The following is a 22,231-nucleotide window of genomic DNA, read 5'->3' on the forward strand; positions in this document are numbered from 1 at the left end:
GTTCAGTTCTAGTTCAGTTCTAGTTCAGTTCTAGTTCAGTTCTAGTTCAGTTCTAGTTCAGTTCTAGTTCAGTTCTAGTTCAGTTCTAGTTCAGTTCTAGTTCAGTTCTAGTTCAGTTCTAGTTCAGTTCTAGTTCAGTTCTAGTTCAGTTCTAGTTCAGTTCTAGTTCAGTTCTAGTTCAGTTCTAGTTCAGTTCTAGTTCAGTTCTAGTTCAGTTCTAGTTCAGTTCTAGTTCAGTTCTAGTTCAGTCTAGTTCAGTTCTAGTTCAGTTCTAGTTCAGTTCTAGTTCAGTTCTAGTTCAGTTCTAGTTCAGTTCTAGTTCAGTTCTAGTTCAGTTCTAGTTCAGTTCTAGTTCAGTTCTAGTTCAGTTCTAGTTCAGTTCTAGTTCAGTTCTAGTTCAGTTCTAGTTCAGTTCTAGTTCAGTTCTAGTTCAGTTCTAGTTCAGTTCTAGTTCAGTTCTAGTTCAGTTCTAGTTCAGTTCTAGTTCAGTTCTAGTTCAGTTCTAGTTCAGTTCTAGTTCTAGTTCAGTTCTAGTTCAGTTCTAGTTCAGTTCTAGTCAGTTCTAGTTCTAGTTCTAGTTCAGTTCTAGTTCAGTTCTAGTTCAGTTCTAGTTCAGTTCTAGTTCAGTTCTAGTTCAGTTCTAGTTCAGTTCTAGTTCAGTTCTAGTTCAGTTCTAGTTCAGTTCTAGTTCAGTTCTAGTTCAGTTCTAGTTCAGTTCTAGTTCAGTTCTAGTTCAGTTCAGTTCTAGTTCAGTTCTAGTTCAGTTCTAGTTCAGCTCTGAAATTTAATATTGTGTCATTTTCATTAAGTTCGATTTAATCTTCAAAACACCCCATTCAATTTTACAATTTGTGAAACTGATACCAAGTACATGATAAAAGACCAAATTGTTTAACAAGAAATTATAACAAAAGAACTGCAATATGTACTATTAATTTAACAAATTTAGGTCATAAACATGTAAGCTGCATTTGCAAATTGCAACTATAAACCATTTGTTAGAAAAAAGCTTAAACATTCTAAAAAAATGTGTTTGTGTTTCTCTTCTTCAAAAGAATGGCAGGTCATTCCATGGCATGCAAACATTCAAAACACTTGATGAAATATGATTACATTAGAATTACAAAAGAACACAATAACAACAACAATACAATTTTGCAATTTCGTTTTTGTTTTTCAATAAAAAAAAAACAACAACAACATCTTAAATTTCAAACCAAACTGACATAGCTACACAGTAAGCCGGACAGACAAATAAATCTACAATTGTTCCGTTTGGTTCTTCCTCAAAAGCAACAAAAACAACAAGAAAAATTAAAATAAAATACACAAATGTACAAAATAAAAACAATCTATTAATCAACACAATAAACCTCAATTGAAATACAAGTAGATTTTTTTCTTTTTAAACTTGTATGTCTGTCTGTCCGTTTTTGTAAGTATGTGAATATTTTATCATTAAGTGGATTTATTATGTGGCATTTTAAATTCAAATCTTTAAGTATGGAAAAAAAATTATGTTTTTTTTTTTTTTTTTTTTTTTAAGTTTTTGGATTAATTTCATTTTACATTGTTATTTCTGAGGCAGATATGTGCTACATGTAATGAATGGGTGGCATCAACTTACCGCTTGGAAATCTTATACTATTTCTTATACTATTTCTTACAGCAATACATTTTAATTGAATTTTTATTACTTCTGTGTACAAGTATTTAATGGGAATTAGTACTTCTTTTGCTGTTAAATATTTTCTAATTAATAAATTGCAACTTGTCCTTCAATCATTTGTTTCATTTTTTTTTCGCTTAGAAAAAAATATAAATCAAAAACATTATTATGACATCATATTATTATTAATGAATAGTTGTGGCGGGTATTGTAGTTTATGTTAAAGTTGAAAGGAAAATGTTGTTTTTTGTTTTTGCATTATGAATGAATGATTTCCAAATTGAATTAAAACTGTTTTTGGCATGCAAGCAAACTCACATCATAAACTATATAAATTTATTAAAGCCAAGCCTTAAAAAGACCTAGACCTTGTTGTCTAAAACTTCAAACAAAACATGAACAGATTTCTTTAACTTTATTATTATTATTTTTAAGCCAAATATGTATGAAAAATATGTATATAAAGCAGGAAATCATAGCCATCAACATCATGATCATCAACATTGATGGTTTGCTAACATTAGCAACTAATAAATAAAACCATTTAGGCTTTATCCATTATACCACCTACTTTTCTTCGTTTGCTCTCACTTCGTTTTTTTAAACTGTTTAATGGCTTTTAAATTATTACAATGCAGTTTGCAGTTTTTTTGTTTAAAATACCATTTAAAATTTTCCTTAAGGCAAGCTTTTTTTTCAATTCAAATTTGTTGAACAGACTTGTTTTCTTTTGGGCCATTAATTTAATAAGGGTCATAAGAAAATCGTTACCAAGTTATTATTATGTTTATAGTTTGTTGTTTAAAGTTAATGAATTGAGTTTTTTTTATTGGAAACAAGTGGAAAGAGTTACTTTGTTGCAAAGTTTTAACTCTTTGTCACTAAATTGTAGATAATAAATAAAACTGGAATAGTGTATTTAAATGGGGTTTAAAAGGTGCCAAATCAATGAACATTTTTAGGAGGTTCATTTTTTTTTTGTAATTAACACATATTAAGGAAATTAAAGACCTTTTACGTGAAAAAAGCTTTTTATACAAAAAATCGTTTAAGAAGCTTTTTAGGTAGAAAACGCTGTAGACTAAACTATTAACATGACTATAGACTAAACTAAAATCTGGTCTATAGACTAGACTATAGTCTGGACTATTGACTAAATTATAATCTGAACTATAGACTAGACTGCAGTCTGAACTAGACTTTAGTCTGGACTACGGACTATTGCATGGTAAATAAAGTAGACTATAGTCTGGACTTTAGAATAGACAATAATCTGGACTACAGACTAGACTATAGTCTTAACTATAGACAAGACTTTAGTCTGGACTATAAACTAGACTATTATCTGCACTATAGACTAGATTACAGTCTGAACAATAGACAAGACCTTATTCTGGACTATAGATTAGACTATAGTCTGGAATATAGACTAGACTATAGTCTGGACTATAGACTAGGCTATAGTCTGGACTATAGACTAGGCTATTGTCTGGAATATAGACTAGACTATAGTCTGGAATATAGACTAGGCTATAGTCTGAACTATAAACTAGGCTATAGTCTGGACTATAGACTAGGCTATAGTCTGGACTATAGACTAGGCTATAGTCTGGACAGTAGACTACGCTATAGTCTGGACTATAGACTAGGCTATAGTCTGGACTATAGACTAGGCTATAGTCTGGAATATAGACTAGACTATAGTCTGGATTATAGGCTAGGCTATAGTCTGAACTATAAACTAGGCTATAGTCTGAACTATAGGCTACGCTATAGTCTGGAATATAGACTACGCTATAGTCTGGGCTATAGACTAGGCTATAGTCTGGACTTTAGAATAGTCTTGACTTTTTTTGTAAAAAAAACGTTTTTAGAAGCTTTTTAGGTACATAACGCTTTCAATTGCAGTAATAGCAGTAAGTAAGCATTATTCATAAAGCTCTTTATAAAAATATTGTTTTAATGAAGCAAGCTTTTAATATAAATGAATCCTATGTGCAAAACATGTAAAAGCTTTTTATGTACCTAAGCATTTCATACAAAAAGACGTTTTGTGTTTCAATCGAGAAGCTTTTATGTGAAATAATATTGATGTGAAACAGTTTTTTATATGGTAAAAGCTTTTTGGTAGGAAAAAGCCCTTAATGTGAGAAAAATTAAAAAAATAGATATTTTTGTATGAAAAAAAGCTTTATAAGATGCATTTTATAAAAAAGCCTTTTTTTTAAAAAACTAATTTTGAAGAGCTTTTATGTATATGCAAATAATTCATTTTATTTATTGATGTTAAAAAGCATAAAAGCTTTTTGTTGGTAAAACCATGTAAAAGCTTTTTAAACAATTTTTTATGAAAAAGCGTATTTGAAGAACTTGTGCAAAAATTACTTGTGAATAAAGAGTTTTATGAAAAATTATTGTTGAAGAGCTGTAAATGTCTTTTGAAAAAAGCTTTTAAAAGAGCATTTTGGGAAAAACAGTTTTTAAAAGAGCTTTTTATGAAAAAACTTTTTTTTAAGAGATTTTACTGGAAAAGCTCAAAAGTTTTTTATGAAAAATCCTTTTACAGGCTTTTAAAAGAGCTTTTTATGCAAAAAAGTGTTGAAAGAGCTTTTTATGGAAAATGCTTTAAAAGAGCTTTTTACGAAAAATTTATTTAGAATAGTTTTTCGTCGTGCTTTTTATGCAAAAAGTTTTATAATGAATATTTAATTGGAAAATATGCCATCATGTTCTAAAACTCCTTCAAGGAACAACATTTTTATATGGAAGTTAATTAGAAATTCCTTTAAACCATTTAACATGCCTTGCAGTTTTCAAAATAAGCAAAAAAATTAAAAATAAATTATCTGCTTTATATAAAAAAATGCTAATCTTTTTGCAAAGCAAAAAAAAAAAACAACATTACAAACGTCCTTTTGCTTTAATGCTCTTCATCAAAATTTGTTTAAAAATGTAATCATTTTACATTCCTTACCATTAAAATGTCTGTGTACACATTTATAAGTACAGAGTAGAAAAAAATAAAAAAAAAAATAAAAAAAACGAAAACGCATATAAAATTGTTAATTTTCAACCTGTAACCCTTTATCACAATAATATATTGCATAATATTGTTAACAACAGCAACATAAACTGCATTTTTGTTTAACTGGTGCTGTAGCTGCTGCTGTTGTTGCTGCTGAATAATGTAGCTATTTGCTGCTTTAGTTGTTGTGCCTTGATATGCACAATGTAATGTAATGTATTGACAACAAAAGTATGTATCATATACATTTGTACATGTCTGTCTGACTGGCGGTTGTTGGTGAATTATGGCTCAACTGAAATGTTGATGCCAAAAAAAAAAAAAAAACAAAATAAGAAAAAAACTACACAAATGACACCCAATAAAATTAAACAAAATATGTTAAAAAAAAAAACAAAAATATGTACTAAATACTAGCAACTTGTAGTTATAATTTTCCCACTTTAAATTTAAACATACGAAAACAAAATAAAACACCATAACATCTCAACAAAACTAAACTAAATATTGGCTTTAACTGATGAGATCTTACTTAACATACCAGTAAGAAGCGTACGAATGAATATTTTGTATTGACTTGTTTAGGGAAAATAATATTTATGGCTGAAGCATCAAGTGAACATGTTAAATTATACACTACTATTTGATGCCATAATGAACTACACACTAACAGTAGCTGAAATAATAAATTGCTCATTTTCTAAAGTATTAAGTAATTCCCTTTATACGATTGATTTAGAATTTTATATAAAATTTTTGCTTCAAAGATCTGTTGTCTTCAAAACTTACATGTTTGCTAAGTCTTTATAATTGCCTGAAAATATTCCATACTTAATATAAATAATAAGATAAATTCTTGGAATATTCACGAACAAAATAAAATATGACAGTTTTTGTATTTTTTTCAAATTCCCAGGAAGAATAAATTAGTTCCTCAACTAGTTAAGTTCTAGATCAGTTCTAGTTCAGCTCTAGTTCAGTTCTAGTTCAGTTCTAGTTCAGTTCTAGTTCAGTTCTAGTTCAGTTCTAGTTCAGTTCTAGTTCAGTTGTAGTCAGTTCTAGGTCAGTTCTAGTTCAGTCTAGTTCAGTTCTAGTTTCAGTTCTAGTTCAGTTCTAGTCAGTTCCTAGTTCAGTTCTAGTTCAGTTCTAGTCAGTTTCTAGTTTCCAGTTCTAGTTCAAGTTTCTAGTTCAGTTCTAGTTCAGTTCTAAGTTCAGTAGTTCAGTTCTAGTCAGTTAGTTCAGTTCTAGTCAGTTCTAGTCAGTTCTAGTTCAGTTCTAGTTCAGTTCTAGTTTCAGTTCTAGTTCAGTTCTAGTTTCAGTTCTAGTTCAGTTCTAGTTCAGTTCTAGATTCAGTTCTAGTTCAGTAGTTCTAGTTCTAGTCGTTCTAGTTCAGTTCTAGTCAGTTCTAGTTCGTTCTAGTTCAGTTCTAGTTCAGTTCTAGTTCAGTTCTAGTTCAGTCTAGTTCAGGTCTAGTTCAGTTCGAGTCAGATTCTAGTTCAGTTCCTGAGTCGTTCTAGTTTCAGTTCCTAGTTTCAGTTCTAGTTCAGTTCTAGTTCGTTCTAGTTCGTTCTAGTTCAGTTCTAGTTCAGTTCTAGTTCAGTTCTAGTTCAGTTCTAGTTCAGTTCTAGTTCAGTTCTAGTTCAGTTCTAGTTCAGTTCTAGTTCAGTTCTAGTTCAGTTCTAGTTCAGTTCTAGTTCAGTTCTAGTTCAGTTCTAGTTCAGTTCTAGTTCAGTTCTAGTTCAGTTCTAGTTCAGTTCTAGTTCAGTTCTAGTTCAGTTCTAGTTCAGTTCTAGTTCAGTTCTAGTTCAGTTCTAGTTCAGTTCTAGTTCAGTTCTAGTTCAGTTCTAGTTCAGTTCTAGTTCAGTTCTAGTTCAGTTCTAGTTCAGTTCTAGTTCAGTTCTAGTTCAGTTCTAGTTCAGTTCTAGTTCAGTTCTAGTTCAGTTCTAGTTCAGTTCTAGTTCAGTTCTAGTTCAGTTCTAGTTCAGTTCTAGTTCGTTTCTAGTTCAATTCTAGTTCGTTTCTAGTTCAGTTATCCTGGACAAAGCCTTGTACAAGTTTAATTATTGCAAGTAGTTTCATCTGAAGGTATATTTCTTTAACCTGTAAATCAGAAAAGGGTTTACTACAAATTCCCTAGAAAGCTTAAAATAGCACAACATCCAAAAACTATTTTACATAAAAAACTACAACAAAAACATAAACAAAGTTGAAGTAAATTTACAAAAATAAAAAATTAAACAAAATAAACATTAAATGCCTCAATGGAAATCCACATGCCACAACTGAAATTTTTGTTGGAAACGCCAAAAAAAAAATGTGAAATGAAAAAAACTCAAAAAAAAGTTAATGTAAAAATTCCTTAATTTGCCAGAGTGCGAAGAGGAAAATACCTTAATGTTAGTTAAATTATGTATAAATGTCAGTAGGTTTGTTGGTCACTCAGTTGGTTTGTTGTTTATTTGACTTTGCCTGGTTGTTGTATTTTCTTGGTCAATCAGTTGGTCGGGTGGCTGGCTTGATTATTTTACGTATTCACTGGATTTGTATACTAACAAAACCCAACGTATTTGTACAAACATATGTACATATATTTTGAGATATGAAAATATGTTTTTGGAGCTTATAAGAGCATTGCCCATGAATTATGCGAAAAATGCACGACAAGGTCGTTGAAGGCTGAGACTGGCACCATGCTCTATAGTTATAAATATATACGTATAACATAACAAACCGGCATTTAAAGGCATTCAAAATAAAAAAGGCCTACTACTACTCCAATTGACTAACAACACTCAATTGTTGTTGCTGTTGGCCCTACCAAATGCTGCCTTGCTGGCAGGCCGTCTGTTTGACGGACTGCAACTGGGCATTAACACACTGGCTACTCAATGCAATCATATAATCAAATATACACATACTTAGTAATTGTAGTAAATATATAACTTATGTTGTTGTTATATTGTTGTTTTTGTGGTGCTTTCCCCCTGGTTTTACTTGCCACCAATTAAAATTTTCCTTAGCAAGAGGTGTTAGAGATAATAAGGCTGCTATGTGTTTAAAAGTAAATTTTTTTCCTGTCAATGCAATTAAGATTTTTTTCAGATTATAAACCTGAACTTGTATTATTATAAAAAGGTTCGAATTTTTACTAAATAAAAAGAAATTTGGTGTAAGAAATTTCAATCATGAGGAGGATTTTCTAAATTTTAATTGTTTTCGCGAATATTCGAGGAGTTGATTTCGTTATTGTTAATATTTCCAAACCTTTTTTAACATATAATTTCAATATTCATTTCTTTTAGTTTGCCAACTTAGTTTACAATCCTCTAAAAGTATGCCACACTTAATATAAACATCAAGAAAATAAAATCCTTGAATATTCACGAATATAATTAAATATGAAAGTTTTTGAATTGTTTTAATACCCAATGAAACGTCTATTACGTCCACTTTATTTCGTTCTATTGTGATGTTGAGGCCAATGAATTATATATTCAGATTCTTTATATTCCGTCTGTCTGTCTTTCCGTATGTTTGTTCAAAACTATTTGCTGAAGATATCAGATATTTCCGGGATCAGACATACTTTTTTCATCAATCGAAATGCTATTTTCCTTTAGAGATATTTTAACAAAATTATAAGTTTTATCTCGAATATTCCTAGAATTCTTTAAGCAAATTGCAGCATATTTTTAGGCGTTTATTTTTTCTTGAACATTTCTAAAAATGGAAAACTTAATATTTGTTAAAGTTCTGAAACTAGAATGAGAATTGAAGATTTTGACATTCGTGTCTCGTTAACTGGTTCGACTTAGGTGGCCATAGAGTGACAGATTTAAAGTATATTGGCGGCCCATCTACTCAACTTTACGAGCCAATTGACTGTAAAATAACATCTGTCATCCTAGGGCTAGAGGGTTCTATTCCGTTTTGCTTCCTTTCTCAGACTTTTAGCTTTTGTCACGAATATTCCCAGAATTTACGATGCAAAGTTTAGCATATTTTTAGGCTTAAGTTCACAAAATATACGCAATAATATTTGTTCTCCAATTAAGAGCCCAAAAGAAGGTTTTATGGAGCTTCATCTACTTAAGTTTACAGACCAATTGTCTGGAAACGTATATCTATCAAACTAGACCCAAAGCCTTCGATTAAAGCTAGAGACTTTGTTAAGCTGTCATTATATTTTTCTTCTTTGGTGTTATAAAAACAAAACTTTGCTTCCTTATTATTTTTTTTCATATAAATAAAACTATTGCATATATATTTATTAACTCCCTTTCCCTTATAAGTTTCGTGAAGCCTTTTTAAGATTTTATTTTGACACAAAAAAAAAAAAAAAATAAAAGTTCGTGTCTTAAATCTTTTGTTTTTAATCTTGCACTCACACAATTTATGTATGAGAGAGCAAAGTATACAATAACAATATTGATTTTTGTTATGTGACACTATTTTTTTTGTTGATGCTATTGTTGTTGTTGTTATTATTGCTGCAGCAGCTACTTGTTGTTATTGTTTATGTAACTTAAGAATTAACAACAAGTACAACAAATTTCAACAATGCTTACAACATTATTGGCTGGTTGTGTGAGAATCTGAATAAACAAATTTAATATTTATAGAGACGGACAGACAGACATAGGTACATATGTATGTGTGTAAAATATTGATTACATACATATTATGATGATTAATTTACACAATAATTTACAAACATATGTGCATAAAGTGTATGAATTTAGTAAATTTTTGCATAATTTTTTTTTATTTTATTTTAATAATAAAAAAACAACAACAACTTACCTCTAAATTAACAACAGCATTGCTAAGGATTTCACCATTGCGACAATCACGGGCTGCTACACAGGCCATATTGGCAGAACAAGTAATAAAAGGTTTTGGTGTAGTGGGAGCTGGTGTTGGGGCTGGTGTGGGGGGATTATAAGTACAACATACATTTTCTTCAGGGGCACAATTCTAGAAATTACAAAAATAAAAAAAATTACATTAGTTTGACTAAAATGCGCACACATTATAAACTGCAATTCATTAAAAGATGTTGCAATTAACCAAAAAATTTTAATTAAACAAATAAACATAAACACACAAATTCCAACAAAATTTAAATTTTAAATTTTTTGGCAAAATATTACTATGAAGCAGCACTCACAGCAGCCATAAGATAACGTAATTATTGATGACTTATGATTATAAAAATTAATATAAACATCATCAATCTTTTCAAAATTTTAAGCATTTCAAACTGATTAAACTTAATTTAATGACAACAACCAAAAAATTAAAAAAAAAAAAAAAAAAACACATTTATAATAAAAATGTAAAGGCAAAAGTTGACATTTTATAAGATAATTATTTTTGGTCAATAATTTTAAACAATTTTTATTAAAATTTAAAATTTAATTGCGGTTTTGTTTGTGTAACAATTAATAACCACTTAATAATTTGTTGGTTGTTTTTTTCATTTAAAATATATTTAACATTAACATTAACCACTTGTAAGTTAATTAAAAAAACAGGTTAAAAAGGTTAAATTTAAATCATTGCACATATAAACAGAGAGACAGACATATAGATGAATGGTCAGTTCAACTTATAAATTGACAGACATACAGACAGTTATAGAACCCAATACAGACGTCACACAAATAACAAATTATATTCTTATATTCACACACAAAAACGAAAAAAAAATATTATTATTATAAATGTTTAAGTTATTCACACTAATAAATGAACTGTCATTAGTTATTTGAGCACGTTTAGTTGTTAATTCTTAAAGACTCGTTTATAACACCTTCTACTTTATGCTTTACCAACCAAAAAGAAAAAAAAAAATTGCCATAAAAATGCTAGAGTTTAAGCTTAATATTGACCTCTCTGTCTTAGAATAAACAACATATTGCCACCAATTGCTTAGAATACACCAAGAAAAAAAAAACTGCACAATAATTTATTAAATGAGCAACACCCATCTAGAATTTTTTTTTTTTGCTACAGAATACCTCTATAGATTTATGTTTATGCATATCTTATAGATACCACTAATGTTTAGCCATTTTGGCAGCGATAAATGTTTAAATGACTTTAACTTTGGCATATGTCACTGTATCATAAAAAAAACATCACTTTTAACAGCAACATTGAACATTGAATCAAATAAAAAACACAAACAAAAAGAACAACAAATTGAAAAAATTAGCTGTTGAGGAAAAAAAAAGCATCATCTTAGAATTTTAAAAATACGCGAAATTTTGTCTAAATAGTTACGAAAGAAAATTTTTTGTTTGAATTTTTTTTTTTTAATTTTCTAGTCTAGTCTATAGTCTAGTCTATAGTCTAGTCTATAGTCTAGTCTATAGTCTAGTCTATAGTCTAGTCTATAGTCTAGTCTATAGTCTTGTCTATAGTCTAGTCTATAGTCTATAGTCTTGTCTATAGTCTAGTCTATAGTCTAGTCTATAGTCTAGTCTATAGTCTAGTCTATAGTCTAGTCTATAGTCTAGTCTATAGTCTAGTCTATAGTCTAGTCTATAGTCTAGTCTATAGTCTAGTCTATAGTCTAGTCTATAGTCTAGTCTATAGTCTAGTCTATAGTCTAGTCTATAGTCTAGATAGTCTATAGTCTAGTCTATAGTCTAGTCTATAGTCTAGTCTATAGTCTAGTCTATAGTCTAGTCTATAGTCTAGTCTATAGTCTAGTCTATAGTCTAGTCTATAGTCTAGTCTATAGTCTAGTCTATAGTCTAGTCTATAGTCTAGTCTATAGTCTAGTCTATAGTCTAGTCTATAGTCTAGTCTATAGTCTAGTCTATAGTCTAGTCTATAGTCTAGTCTATAGTCTAGTCTATAGTCTAGTCTATAGTCTAGTCTATAGTCTAGTCTATAGTCTAGTCTATAGTCTAGTCTATATAGTCTATAGTCTAGTCTATAGTCTAGTCTATAGTCTAGTCTATAGTCTAGTCTATAGTCTAGTCTATAGTCTAGTCTATAGTCTAGTCTATAGTCTAGTCTATAGTCTAGTCTATAGTCTAGTCTATAGTCTAGTCTATAGTCTAGTCTATAGTCTAGTCTATAGTCTAGTCTATAGTCTAGTCTATAGTCTAGTCTATAGTCTAGTCTATAGTCTAGTCTATAGTCTAGTCTATAGTCTAGTCTATAGTCTAGTCTATAGTCTAGTCTATAGTCTAGTCTATAGTCTAGTCTATAGTCTAGTCTATAGTCTAGTCTATAGTCTAGTCTATAGTCTAGTCTATAGTCTAGTCTATAGTCTAGTCTATAGTCTAGTCTATAGTCTAGTCTATAGTAGTAGTCTATAGTCTAGTCTATAGTCTAGTCTATAGTCTAGTCTATAGTCTAGTCTATAGTCTAGTCTATAGTCTAGTCTATAGTCTAGTCTATAGTCTAGTCTATAGTCTAGTCTATAGTCTAGTCTATAGTCTAGTCTATAGTCTAGTCTATAGTCTAGTCTATAGTCTAGTCTATAGTCTAGTCTATAGTCTAGTCTATAGTCTAGTCTATAGTCTAGTCTATAGTCTAGTCTATAGTCTAGTCTATAGTCTAGTCTATAGTCTAGTCTATAGTCTAGTCTATAGTCTAGTCTATAGTCTAGTCTATAGTCTAGTCTATAGTCTAGTCTAAAGTCTAGTCTATAGTCTAGTCTATAGTCTAGTCTATAGTCTAGTCTATAGTCTAGTCTATAGTCTAGTCTATAGTCTAGTCTATAGTCTAGTCTATAGTCTAGTCTATAGTCTAGTCTATAGTCTAGTCTATAGTCTAGTCTATAGTCTAGTCTATAGTCTAGTCTATAGTCTAGTCTATAGTCTAGTCTATAGTCTAGTCTATAGTCTAGTCTATAGTCTAGTCTATAGTCTAGTCTATAGTCTAGTCTATAGTCTAGTCTATAGTCTAGTCTATAGTCTAGTCTGTAGTCTAGTCTATAGTCTAGTCTATAGTCTAGTCTGTAGTCTAGTCTATAGTCTAGTCTATAGTCTAGTCTATAGTCTAGTCTATAGTCTAGTCTATAGTCTAGTCTATAGTCTAGTCTATAGTCTAGTCTATAGTCTAGTCTATAGTCTAGTCTATAGTCTAGTCTGTAGTCTAGTCATAGTCTAGCTATAGTCTTAGTCTATAGTCTAGTCTTAGTCTAGTCTATAGTCTAGTCTATAGTCTAGTCTATAGTCTAGTCTATAGTCTAGTCTTAGTCTAGTTCTTAGTATAGTCTATAGTCTAGTCTATAGTCCTAGTCTATAGTCTAGTCTATAGTCTAGTCTAGTAGTCTTATAGTCTAGTCTATAGTCTAGTCTATAGTCTAGTCTATAGTCTAGTCTATAAAGTTTTTTGGTAAAACTTTTCCGTTTCATTACTTTATTATGAATTGTAAGCAATTTGTTAACATGCTTACACAAAGACACATTTACATACACACCAAAAATTGCTAAAATAAATAAAAGACAAAGACACAACTAAACAAAACAAAACAACAGCTAGAATAAACAATAAATAAACAATTTACCTTCAAATTTTTAATTTTCCTATAAAACACCAAGATTATGGAGATTCAATGGAAACTTATAGAAACACAAACATAAAAAAATCATGGTTAAACCACAAAGCCAAAGTTCAATTATATATAGACACCTCAAAAAATTACACGAAAAAAAAAAACTCTAATTAACCAAAGTTCTGTGCTACTGATTAAAATGTATAAATTAAAACGTTTATGATGGGTTTGGAACAGCAACAAGTAACATTTTTTGTTTGGGCTAAAAATTGCATGCTAAAGATCTGTTTCGTTTTGATTAAAGAAATTGAAAGTTTTTGAGATTTGTTGTCATTGATTAATAATGATTAATTTATTTATTGATAGTGGGTAATTTATTTGAAAATTTAGGTTTGATGATAGGGGAAAGGGCGATTTGGTTTAGGTGTTTTTATAGTGGCTATTGTTTGTTTTTTGGGTAATTAAATTGAATTCATTGTTTAATTTTCTTTTAAAATTTTTTATTAGTTTTTGTAATTTTTCGTTTTCAGGGTCTTGTTATTTAATTTAAATTGAAAAGAAAATGCTTTGTTTTAATTCAAATTCATTTCCCTTTGGGAAATCTGTTGCAATAGAGACTCCCTACTAGCTTTTAACTTTGGGTATGTGTCTTAAGTCTTTTGTTTTGTTTTGGTGACATTGTAGGTTTGTGTCTTAAGTCTTTTGTTTTAAAGTTTTTATGACAAAATTGGTACAAATTAAAACTTTAAATTAACTATAAACTTTTGAATTTGTTTAAAAATAAGGGAAATTATATAAAAATTTGGAAATTTTTTAAAATTTGTTTAAACAATTATTTTGCAATTTATTTATAAATAATATTATATTTTTCTTTACAGCTTAATTGTTTAACTACCCTGCATTTGAACTACGTTTTGTTTTTTACACATCTTCCGTTTCTGGTAAGTTTATTTTTACAATTTGTTTTTTCTTTATTAATTTACTTAATCACCTCAATAAATATATTAATTTTATATATGAATAATTACGTCAGTTTGTGTTAAAAACCAACTCATATACATTAGCACTTGGTTTGGCCCACTAATCATCGTATTAAAATAAATTCTTAACTAAAACGTGGGAGTTTAAAATGTAGACGCCTCAACAGTTTTATTCGTTCATAAAACATTTCATTTTTTTACAAAAAACAAATAATTTGTCGCGTATAAGTGTTTTTTGAAATTTTTTCTCTATTTTATAAAAAAAAAAATTATTCATCACTCTCGCCAAAAATGGTAACTTTGTGGGTAAAACACACAAATAAAATAAATAATAAAACACTTTTCTCATACAATTCAGAAAAAAACTCACACAATTTGTTATTTTTAAACAAAAAAAAAAAAAAAAAAAATCTAATATAAACTTGACTTTGACACAGTAAGCTTAAAATAATAATAATAATGAAATATTAAACAAATAATCGTTAAAATCATCTGGATGTCCGGGAATATCCCGCTAGTAGACTCGTTTTTTTAATGTTTAAATAATTTAAGACATGATTTACGTTTGGACACCTGCAACCAGTCGGGCAGTGGGAATTTGTTTTTAATTATTAAATTGTGAGTTAATTAAGCTTAAATTTATGTGTGCCATTAAAATGCACTGAATTCAATTTTGATTGCCTTAAACATATTTAAACCAGTTGATAATTAACTCTTATCTTAGTGATTTTTTTAATAAATTTGTTAGTCAGCTTTAGCTGGCTTTCTTTTTCATTATATCGTTTATGGTCAGGCGTTTTAAAATATTAAAACTTAATAAGCTGAAATCGGATTTTTTTTCTCAAAAAGTTGAGTAAACGTATCGTTATCTATAAATACCGACATTTATTGCTAAATGACAAATGAGTGAGAAAATTTTAAAGCTTGAAAATTTTTCCCACGAAAAAAGTTTTCAAATAGATTAGTCTATGAATTAGGCTATTGACTAGTCTAAAGACTAGTCTAGGGACAAGAATATGACCTGGTGTATAGAGTAGTCTATAAACTAGTCTATTGGCTAGTCTATGAACTACACCATAGAGTAGTCCATAAATAAGTTTATGAACTAAGTAGTCTATGGAGTGGTCTATAAACTAGTCTATGGACTAGTCAATTAACTAGATTTTGGAGTAGTCTATAAACAAGTCTATTGGCTAGTCTATGGACTATTCTAAGACCTAGATTAGGGAGCAGTCCATAAACTAATCTTTTGACTAATCCATGAACTAGTCCATGAAGAAGTCTATAAACTAGACTATGGAGAAATCTATAAACTAATCTATTGGCTAGTATATGGACTAGTTTATGAATTAGAGTAATCTATAGACTAGTCTATTGACTAATTCATGGACTAGTGTATGACTTAGACTATGGAGTAGTGTATAAACTAGTCTATTGGCTAGTCTATGAACTAGACTATGGAGTAATCTATAAACTAAACTATTGACTAGTCCATTGGCTAGTCTTTGGACTTGTGCATGAACTAGTCTTTAGACTAGTCTATGAATTAGGCTATGGAGAAGTCTATAAACTAGTCTATTGAATAGTTTATAGACTAGTAAATGAAAAAGTTTATAGAGTAGTATATAAACTAATCTATTGAGTAGTATATTGGCTAGTCTTTTGTCCAGTTCATGAACTAGTCTTTAGACTAATCTATGAACTAGACTATGAAGAAGTCTATAAACCAGTCTATTGACTGATCCATGGACTTATGTATGACCTAGACTATGAAGTACTGTATAAACAAGTCTATTGGCTAGTCTATGTATTAGACTATGGAGAAGTCTATAAGCTAGCCTATTGGGTAGTCTATGGACTAGTATATGAACTAGTTGTTGGAGTAATCTATAAACTATAAACTAATCTATTGACTAGTCTATAAATTAGTCTTTAGACTATTCTATGAACTAGACTATGGGGAAGTCTATTGACTAGTCTATAGTATATGGACTAGTATATGAACTAGACTATGGAGTGGTCTATAAATTAGTCTAGTGACTGGTCAAGTGGCTAGTCTATTGTTTAGTCTATGGACTAGACGCTAGTTTATAGTCTAGTCTGTGGACCTATTGAGTCTATTGACTAATCTATGAACTAATCTATTGACTAATATATAAACTACATATAGAACCTCTTCTCTAATGACTTGTCTGTTAAGTAGTCTATGAACTAATCTATGGAATAGTCTTAGGACAGTCTATTTCATTCGGGAATATTCCAAGAATAACCTGTAAATTAATCTATGGACTAGTCACTGAACTATTGACTAGTCTGTGGACTAATATATGGACTAGTCTCTGAACTGACTAGTCTGTGGACCAATCTATGGACTATTTTATGGACAGTCTATTTCATTCGGGAAAATTCCAAGAATTAACTGTAAATTAATCTGTGGACTAGTCTCTGAACTATTGACTAGTCTGTGGACTAATATATGGATTAGTTAAAGGACAGTTAATTTGCTAGTCTATAGACTTTTATTCGAGAATATTCCAAGAATTTTAGCTGTAATTAAATGTTTAATAAACTTGGTATACTTTAAGGCAGTTAAGAAATTATTTATAAGATTTTAGATAAACATTGTATATAGTAGTTTCACAACAAAGTTCAAACGTTTTTATAGATTTTTTTTAATTTGACTCAAGTCTCTGACAACTTCCCTCTCTTAACAAATTAATGATTAATAAACAAATGCATACAAATAATAATAATATTATTATTAATAAAACAAAAAAATATTAAAAACAACAACGCCAACAGACAGCAGCAGCAACTGTTAAATGACATGTTAATGTGAGTTGTTAACTGTATGTTTACATACACTCAACAGCAGAAAAAAAACTAAAAAAACAACAAACATTATCATCATTATCACTTTATAATAATCATTATTATTATTATTATTGAAGAGGCTTTACAATAACATTATTATTGTTATATATAAATAACATTATTAAATGATCATATTCTTCATTAATATTGATTTTTTTTGTTTGTTTTTGTTTCTTGAAGTTAATTGTTTTGTTTAGTTTTATGAAATTATTAGTTCAATTTATTAAGCAAACAAGAAAAAAACTATTAGTAAGCAACAACTGAAACGTCATAGTTTTAAAACAAATACCACAAAGACTTGATAGTTGTTGTTTTTTATTATAACAAATATTTGCATTTTGATTTTTTTGTTGTTGTTTCTACCATGTTTCTGTTAGTTGTTCTTATGGAATTTTGAAAATTCACACATTTTAATTATGTGATAAAACAAATAAAAAAATTTTTTTATAGGTTTGTGTTTTTTTTTTTTGTTTTAGTTGAAATTAACATTAGTTTGTGAATTTATTTAAAGCTTGACTAAAATTTCACAATTAAAAACGAACTAAAATATATGCATGTATATATTATTGTAATGCTACTGTTAATATGCTAACATCTACAACAACATTAAAACAAAATCTTTTGGGCAACTTTGTTGTACAATGTACAAAATCTTTAGGTCGTGGGATATTAATAAATGTAATGCGGAAAATTGTATAAATATTTGTTAAATTTACATAGAATTCAATTACTACGTTTTGTGTGTTAGTATTAAGTAATTTTATTTGCTTATGTTACTAACACTAGTTAGAGGTAAAATAGGAAGAAATCTGAGGTGTATCAGGCATTTGCTTGGGCTGGTGTATTGACTGATTTATGGACTGATCTGTTAGCTATTCTATGGACTAATTTATTGACTAGTGTCTAGACTAGTCTATTAACGACTTCCTGGACTATTCTATTGACTAAACTAGACTATCATTTAGTCTCTAGACTATTGACTTGTCTCTGGAATAATCTATTGACAAGTCTATTGTCTAGACTCTAGACTATTGTCTAGTTTTTAGACTAGTCTATTGTCTAGTTTTTAGACTAGTCTATTGTCTAGTCTTTAGACTAGTCTATTGTCTAGTTTTTAGACTAGTCTATTGTCTAGTCTTTAGACTAGTCTATTGTCTAGTTTTTAGACTAGTCTATTGTCTAGTTTTTAGACTAGTCTATTGTCTAGTCTTTAGACTAGTCTATTGTCTAGTTTTTAGACTAGTCTATTGTTTAGTCTCTAGATTAGTTTCTGAACTACACCATTGACTAGTATCTGGACTTGTCTATTATATAGTATATAGATTAGTCTATTAACTAGTCTCTAGACTAGTCTATTGCTAGTTTCTAGACTAGCCTATTGACAAGTCCCTAGACTTATCTATTGAATAGTTTTTGAACTAGTCTATTGACTAGTCTAATGATTAGTCTCTCGACAAGTCTATTGACCATAGTCTGGACAAGTCTCTAGGCTAATCTATTGACAAGTCTCTAGATTAGTATTTTGACTAGCTAGACTCTGGAGTAGTCTATTGTCTCCTTACTGGTCTCTAGAGTAGTCTATAGACTAGACTATTGACTAGTCCCCAAACTAATCTATTAAATAGTTTCTGAACTAGTCTCTGGGCTAGTCTATTGACTAAACTAGACTATCATCTAGTCTCTAGACTATTGTCTTGTCTCTAGACTACTCTATTGACAAGTCTTTGGACTAGGCTATTGTCTAGACTCTAGACTAGTGTCTGGTCTATAGACTAGTCTATTGTCTAGTTTTTAGACTACTCTATTGCCTAGTCATTAGACTAGTTTATTGTCTAGTCTTTATACTAGTCTATTGTCTAGTCTCTAGATTAGTTTCTGAACTATACTATTGACTAGTCTCTGGACTTGTCTATTATCTAGTATATAGATTAGTCTATTAACCAGCCTCTATACTAGTCTATTGGCTAGTCTGTAGACTAGTCTCTAAACTAGTCTATTGCCTAGTTTCTAGACTAACCAATTGACAAGTCCCTTGACTTATCTATTGAATAGTTTTTCAACTAGTCTATTGACCATAGTCTGGACAAGTCTCCAAGCTAGTCTATTGACAAGTCTCTAGATTACTATTTGAACTAGTCTCTGGACTTGTCTATTAGCTAGACTCTGGACTAGTCTATTGTCTCCTGACTGGTCTCTAGACTAGGTTCTAGACTATTCTATTGACTAGTCCCTAAACTAATCTATTAAATAGTTTCTGAACTAATCTCTGGGCTAGTCTATTAACTAGTCTTTGGGCTAGTCTCTGGACTAGTCCATTAACAATTCTCTAGACTAGTCAATTGATCAGTCTAGGGCTTGTTTATTGACAATTCTATTGGCTGGTGTCTAGACTAGTCTATTGATTAGCCTCTAGATTTAGATTGGTTAATGTCTTGACTAGTGTCTAAACTAGTTTTTATGACTAGATTTTGGACTAATCTATTGATTCGTATCTAGACTAGTCTATTGACTAGTCTCTTGACTAATTTATTTATCATTTTCTGGACTAGTCTATTGACTAGTTTCTGGACTAGTCTTTTGACTAATCTATTGATTAGTTTCTGGACTAATCTACTGACAAGTTTAATGACTAGTCTCTCAACTATAGAATTGTTTATTGACTAGCTTCTAGTTTTTATACAAGTCTGTCGAAGAAAAACAAATGTTAAAGAGTTCGAAACAATTTTCCTTTGCAAAATAACTTGAGCCAATGATATCCATGCAGGAAGGTTTGTGTCTGAGATAAATAAAGTAGATCATTCAGAAAAACGTGTTTAAACAATTGTTTTATTCTCTGATTTGAAATATTTGCATTGTAATTATTTAAGACTTTAAGAATCAAAGAGAACTTTTTGACAAATTGGTATTCATACATTAGGGTTTGTGTCTTAGATAAGGAAAGTAGATCTCTCAACGGAAAGTTTTTAAACAATTCTTTGACTCACTGATTTCAAATATTTGCACTGAATCGTAAAAAAGTTTTTAAGAATAAAAAATAACTTCCAAATTTTAATATTTTGTTGACAAATAAAATTAAATGTTTAAATTATACACAAGATGTTACAATTTAACACCTTGCAGTAATAAAAAGATTTAAAATAAAAAACACTTAAAAAATTGCGTTCTTATTTTTGGGCACAAAATAAATATTAATTAAGTGTTAAAAGCTAAAGCCAAAGTCAATAACCTTAAATTATTAAAAAAACTCCCCAAATATAACAATAAATTTTTAAATAAATATTTTCTTAAAAAAAAAAAAACTATTTAATTAATATTCCAAACATCTCAGGATATTAAAACTCTAATCACCCCTAAAATGATTTTAAGTATAAAATTTCATATGATAAGATGGACAGATTTCAAAATTGTGTTTTGTATGTAATTTAAATCATATCATTTATCTAAGTATCTCATGGTCATTTTTAATTATATGGCCATAAGTTATTTATTGCTATTGATATTGAATGTATTGGTATTATTTAATCACTTTTGTTTTTCTTTCTTTGGGGATTGTTTGTGTTTAAAAAGACAACAAGTGCCTAAACAGGAAATTACTAAAATCAATGAGTTTTTTGAATACATAGATTTATATAACTTTAGTATATTCCCAAGAAGTCAATAACATTAAATAAAAGAAATATTTAGTTTAAGGTTTTGCAAATAATATTCTTTGTTTCTATCGAACAAAAATGTGTTGCGGTAATTAAGATTAATTATTTAACATTTTTTCTCCTTTGTAAACATTAGCTTAGACTTATTTAATGAATTTAGTCTAGAAACCCACAATTTTAATGTTTCTGTTTCAATGTTGTTTGTTTTTTTCCCCCTTAAGTTCAATAAACTTAAAATAACCATAATAAATTTTGTCATAAAATATTAAACGTTTTTGTTTTTATTTTTTCTTTAGACCATTTTTGCATATAAACTTTTGCTTTTATTTTAATGATGTCTGTTAAACAATTACAAGCATATAGTGCTTTTTTTGGTTTTTATTATTGAAAAGTGAAACTGCATATTAAGTTGAAAAAATTGGGTTTTTTTAGCTTTTGTTGTTTTTGAAAATCCTGGATTATATTTTGTTATTTTAAAATGCCTGCATATGTTTTAATTTATTTAACAATTTATGTGACACTTGTGACACCAATGTCTTCACAAATATGTTACCTCTAAAAAAGGGGATGAAGAGTAAAGTAAACGAATATTTTCGTGATAACAATAATAAAAACAAAAAAACATAAATTAAACCTTTGAAGGCTTTATTGTCTGAAATAGGTTCTGAATTGGTTTACAAGTTGCTTTTAATAGAAAGCATATGAATACCCTGGACACAAATCCATTGTAAACTCAAATCATTTTCTACCTGTTTAACTAGGTTTGATTGAAGAGAGCTTAAAAGCTTTTCTTAAATTATAATCTATAATTTTCAAATATAAATTTTGTAAAAACTTTTAAAGGATTGATTGATTAAAACAGGGTCTGATTTGTTAACAAGATCCTCTCTAATGAGGCGTAATATCATAAACTTAAACCATTAGTCCACTTGTTTTGCTAGGATCGATTTGAGAGAGCTTAACATCTTTTCTGAACTTATAATCTATAGATTTTAGGCTTCAATGATCACAACTGGGCCTGAGCTTGTTCACAAGATTTCCTCGTATGAATGTTCTCAACAAAAACTTATCGTAAATACAAACTATTTCTCTACTTTATTTGCATTGAAGAGATCTTAAAAGCTTTCAAGCTTTAAGTCTAAATATCTGAATATAATCATAATATTCTCTCAAACAAAGACCGTATGAATATTCTGTAGACGCAACAATCGTAAACACAAACCATTTCTCTACTTGATTTAGTGAATAGAGATTAAAAGCTTTTCTAAATTTATAATCCTTAAATGTCAACTTTTAATATTACTAGATTCTGTAAAAACTTTAAAAGCTTGAATAATCCGAATCGGATCTGTATTTGTTCACTTGATCCTCTCTTATGAAGTTTTATATGAACATCGTAAGCTCAAACCATTTCTCTACTTGATTTGCATTGCATTAGCACAAACAAAAAGCTTTTTAAATAATTTTTATTAAATTTTTGATTGACAAAGAAGGGCATGATGTTAACAAGAT

At 29.2% G+C, this 22,231-nt stretch overlaps 1 protein-coding gene and 1 long non-coding RNA gene across 2 annotated transcripts in view; one reads left to right on the forward strand and one right to left on the reverse strand.

Annotated features, from left to right (window-relative positions):
- Positions 1–22,231, reverse strand: part of LOC119604254 (inactive serine protease scarface) — a 52,900-nt gene that overhangs the window by 9,921 nt on the left and 20,748 nt on the right. The window contains exon 3 of the mRNA XM_037956753.1: positions 9,498–9,671. Within this exon, the coding sequence (XP_037812681.1) occupies positions 9,498–9,671 (174 nt within the window). The remainder of the gene's footprint in view (positions 1–9,497; positions 9,672–22,231) is intronic.
- The window catches only part of LOC119604256, a 137,530-nt gene continuing 129,386 nt past the window's right edge, over positions 14,088–22,231 (forward strand). Inside the window, exon 1 of the long non-coding RNA XR_005231501.1 lies at positions 14,088–14,156. This is a non-coding gene — a long non-coding RNA (uncharacterized LOC119604256). The remainder of the gene's footprint in view (positions 14,157–22,231) is intronic.

The sequence above is a fragment of the Lucilia sericata genome, unplaced genomic scaffold (genome assembly GCF_015586225.1).
Source record: "Lucilia sericata isolate MDLA Ls3-8-SP2 unplaced genomic scaffold, ASM1558622v1 Contig000375F_arrow, whole genome shotgun sequence".
NCBI classification, from domain to species: Eukaryota; Metazoa; Arthropoda; class Insecta; order Diptera; family Calliphoridae; genus Lucilia; species Lucilia sericata.